This window comes from Pinus tabuliformis, chromosome 9, assembly GCF_031772625.1.
Source record: "Pinus tabuliformis cultivar Carrire ecotype Pingquan chromosome 9, CPIR1, whole genome shotgun sequence".
Lineage (NCBI taxonomy): Eukaryota > Viridiplantae > Streptophyta > Pinopsida > Pinales > Pinaceae > Pinus > Pinus tabuliformis.
In genome coordinates this window covers 281,251,987-281,254,723 of record NC_142307.1, presented here as the reverse complement: position 1 = coordinate 281,254,723, position 2,737 = coordinate 281,251,987, and the positions used below count along the sequence as shown (strand labels likewise).

Here is a 2,737-nt window from a genome sequence, read left to right as displayed (position 1 = left end):
CTAAAAAATCTTTGTAATATGTAAATTTCAAATTGCACTACCCTGTCACACTATCCAAATAATTTCTAGATTCTCATTACAACCAAAAAAAAAGAGCATACGATACTCTGTTTTGCTAATTTTTGTTAAGGTTGTTCTGTAATCCTAGAATTTTTCTAAATTTTGATTTACATAATAAATCATAATATAAAAAAAAGTATTTAACCTTCATGAAACACACAAATTTTACAAATTTCAAATCTTAAACATATAATTCCAACTAATTCCCATTAGATTTTAACAAAAATAATTAAGAAAAACATCCAAAATAAACCAAATATATGAAAAGTTTAAACCGTAGAAATTTTTGCCATACTGATTTTTAATGATGTACCTCTACACCAACCATTACAATAACTAATTTATGTTTATTTCTTATTTACATTAACTTACAGCAACCATTACCATGGCTAATTTATGTTTATTTCATATTTACATAGACTTACTGCGATACATAATGAGAGCTTAGGCTAGGTAGCTAAGATTATCGCAGTCTCATTCCATAGAATATACTTTTACTTTTACTTCATCATTACATAAAGAGAAGCTCACATAATAACAGTTCGCTCCCCATATGCCCTGTGTACATGAAGTTTGGAGCAGAAGCCTCTGCAGGGGAATCAGTTGCTACCCATATGTATGTTTGTCGAGGGCGTAGCTGGAGCAACCAGCTTCACCTCCAAAATCCAGCGGGGTCGCGCGTTGCTGCATATAAATTAACATCAGCATCAGCAACGAAAATGTTACTGGTCATATAAACAACATTAGATAATTGAAAACCATAGATTCATATAAAAGCTCAGTTGCAGTACCTCCTGTAGACGAGGATCTGGATCTGGAAATGGATGGGGATATTTTCTTAAATAATTGCGCACACTTCCAAATCGTTCAACAACTTCCCGTTTTATTTCCCTAACCGCCACTGTGCCCTCTAGACAGTCACTGGGTTCAAATTGAACACGTGTAATGTCACTTACAGTCTTTGAAGTATTGAGCTCCTCCGATTTTATCCTTCCATCATCCGAAAGCTGCATCATTCTCCTTAAATTCTCTTTAGCCTTTTCCTTCAGCGTTTTATTCAAACGCGCCCACTCTGCATTTTTTCCAAACCCTTGTAAATGATATTTGGAATTTTAATTTCTGATTTCTTTTAAATTTAAAATATAGTGATAACACTAAGATGTTTTTTTTTTTTTTCCGAAGGTGGTAAAACCTATCAACTCAGGTGTCAAACCAACAGTGAGGACAGCCATCTCTGGCTGCTATCCGCGAATGCTGGGTTTGACTCATCACTGTTAAATAGGAAAACCACGCCACCTGGCATAACCCTGCTGGTGGTCCGTAATCGGGAGCAGGCTCTCACTCCTGCCAGATGCCTCTGGGTCTTGGGCCGTTAACCTGTTTCCTTACGTCCGAGGAAGACGAGCTCTTAACCGCTTGCGAAATATTTCCATATTTAATAGATATTTGATCAGCAAATTTAAATTAAGATAATTCCATATTTAATAGATATTTGTGTAGTACGTTAAGATCCAACAATTAAATTAAAAAGAAAAATATCATTCAAGTTGAAAATATGATGCAACGGCCAATACTTCGCTTCGTGCAAAGCTGCGTATATTTGGGGATGTTTTGGAATGTCTAGATGAACAAACGCTCAACGTGAATGGGGCCTTAGCTGTCACGCCCCTACACCTGCGGTAGTTTTTCAACCGCTTATAGCGAGGTGCGACACTATCAATCGTTTTCTTTTCACCAATACTTACGATTGTAGACTATGCCTAACATTCCACTTATCCTACTTAGTTTGTATTTCGCAACTAAGTATTATTAATGTGTGTTCCTTTATACAAGTGAAAGCCCATAACATTCACATAAACAACATTATACAAGAGAAATGCACAACAGTATAAAGGGAGGGGCAACTCCCTGCAATATGAGTCTGCCCAAATCAATATATTATACAATCTTCACTTTTACAAAGTACAAGTTAAATCTTGGGAAACCCCAAATTTACACTTAGCCAATTTTCACAACTTCGGCAAACTCGGTTGCCCAGCTCGTCGGGGTCGCCGCACGACTCTCCAACCCTTCGTTCACCTTGTCGCACGATCGTGTTGTTTGCCCAACTCGGGCGCGCCTCCAAGTCGCCACACACGGGCGCCTCTGCCCGAGACACACCTCCGTTCACAATCTCAACACTTCACCAAGTCTCCGTGCACACTTGCACGACGGGCGGGCGCTCACCCGAGTCACCCAAGAACCCGTGCCAAGTCGTCGCACAAACCGGGCGCCCACCAACATTTCACCATCGGGCACTCCGTCGCATAAACTGGGCGCCACACACCCGTGCACGCCTCAACCATCCGTCGGGCACCACACACCCATGCACGCCCTCACCCAACCACCGGGCGCTCCTGCCCACACCTTCACCCACAACCGCGCTATCACTATGTCGTCCTGCCCAAGAATATCATGTCGGCCCCTCCTACGCATGCTCTCAACCTCCATCGGCTTCGCACATCGTTGGTCGCCCTTCATAACTTTATCACCATGCTACCACGCATATAAACACGCTCGCCCAATCCACATATGCATAACATATTGTCGCTCGCACCAATGCCCCACCGCAGCTCGTCCAAGCTTCAACTGAACGTTGTTTGTTCAGCCTACCCACGCGCACGCACTGTCCATCCGC

The 2,737-nt window shown here is 41.7% G+C and overlaps 1 protein-coding gene across 1 annotated transcript; it reads right to left on the bottom strand.

Moving 5' to 3' along the window:
- Positions 1 to 347: 347 nt before the first annotated feature.
- LOC149148265 (uncharacterized) lies at positions 348 to 1,175 on the bottom strand. The gene is made up of 2 exons (XM_089445883.1): positions 852 to 1,175; positions 348 to 744 (listed from the first exon to the last, which is right to left on the bottom strand). Exons 1-2 carry the CDS (start codon positions 1,074 to 1,076, stop codon positions 667 to 669), a joined length of 303 nt encoding a protein of 100 aa, XP_089302009.1. The 5' UTR covers positions 1,077 to 1,175; the 3' UTR covers positions 348 to 666.
- Between the last annotated feature and the right edge of the window lie 1,562 nt (positions 1,176 to 2,737).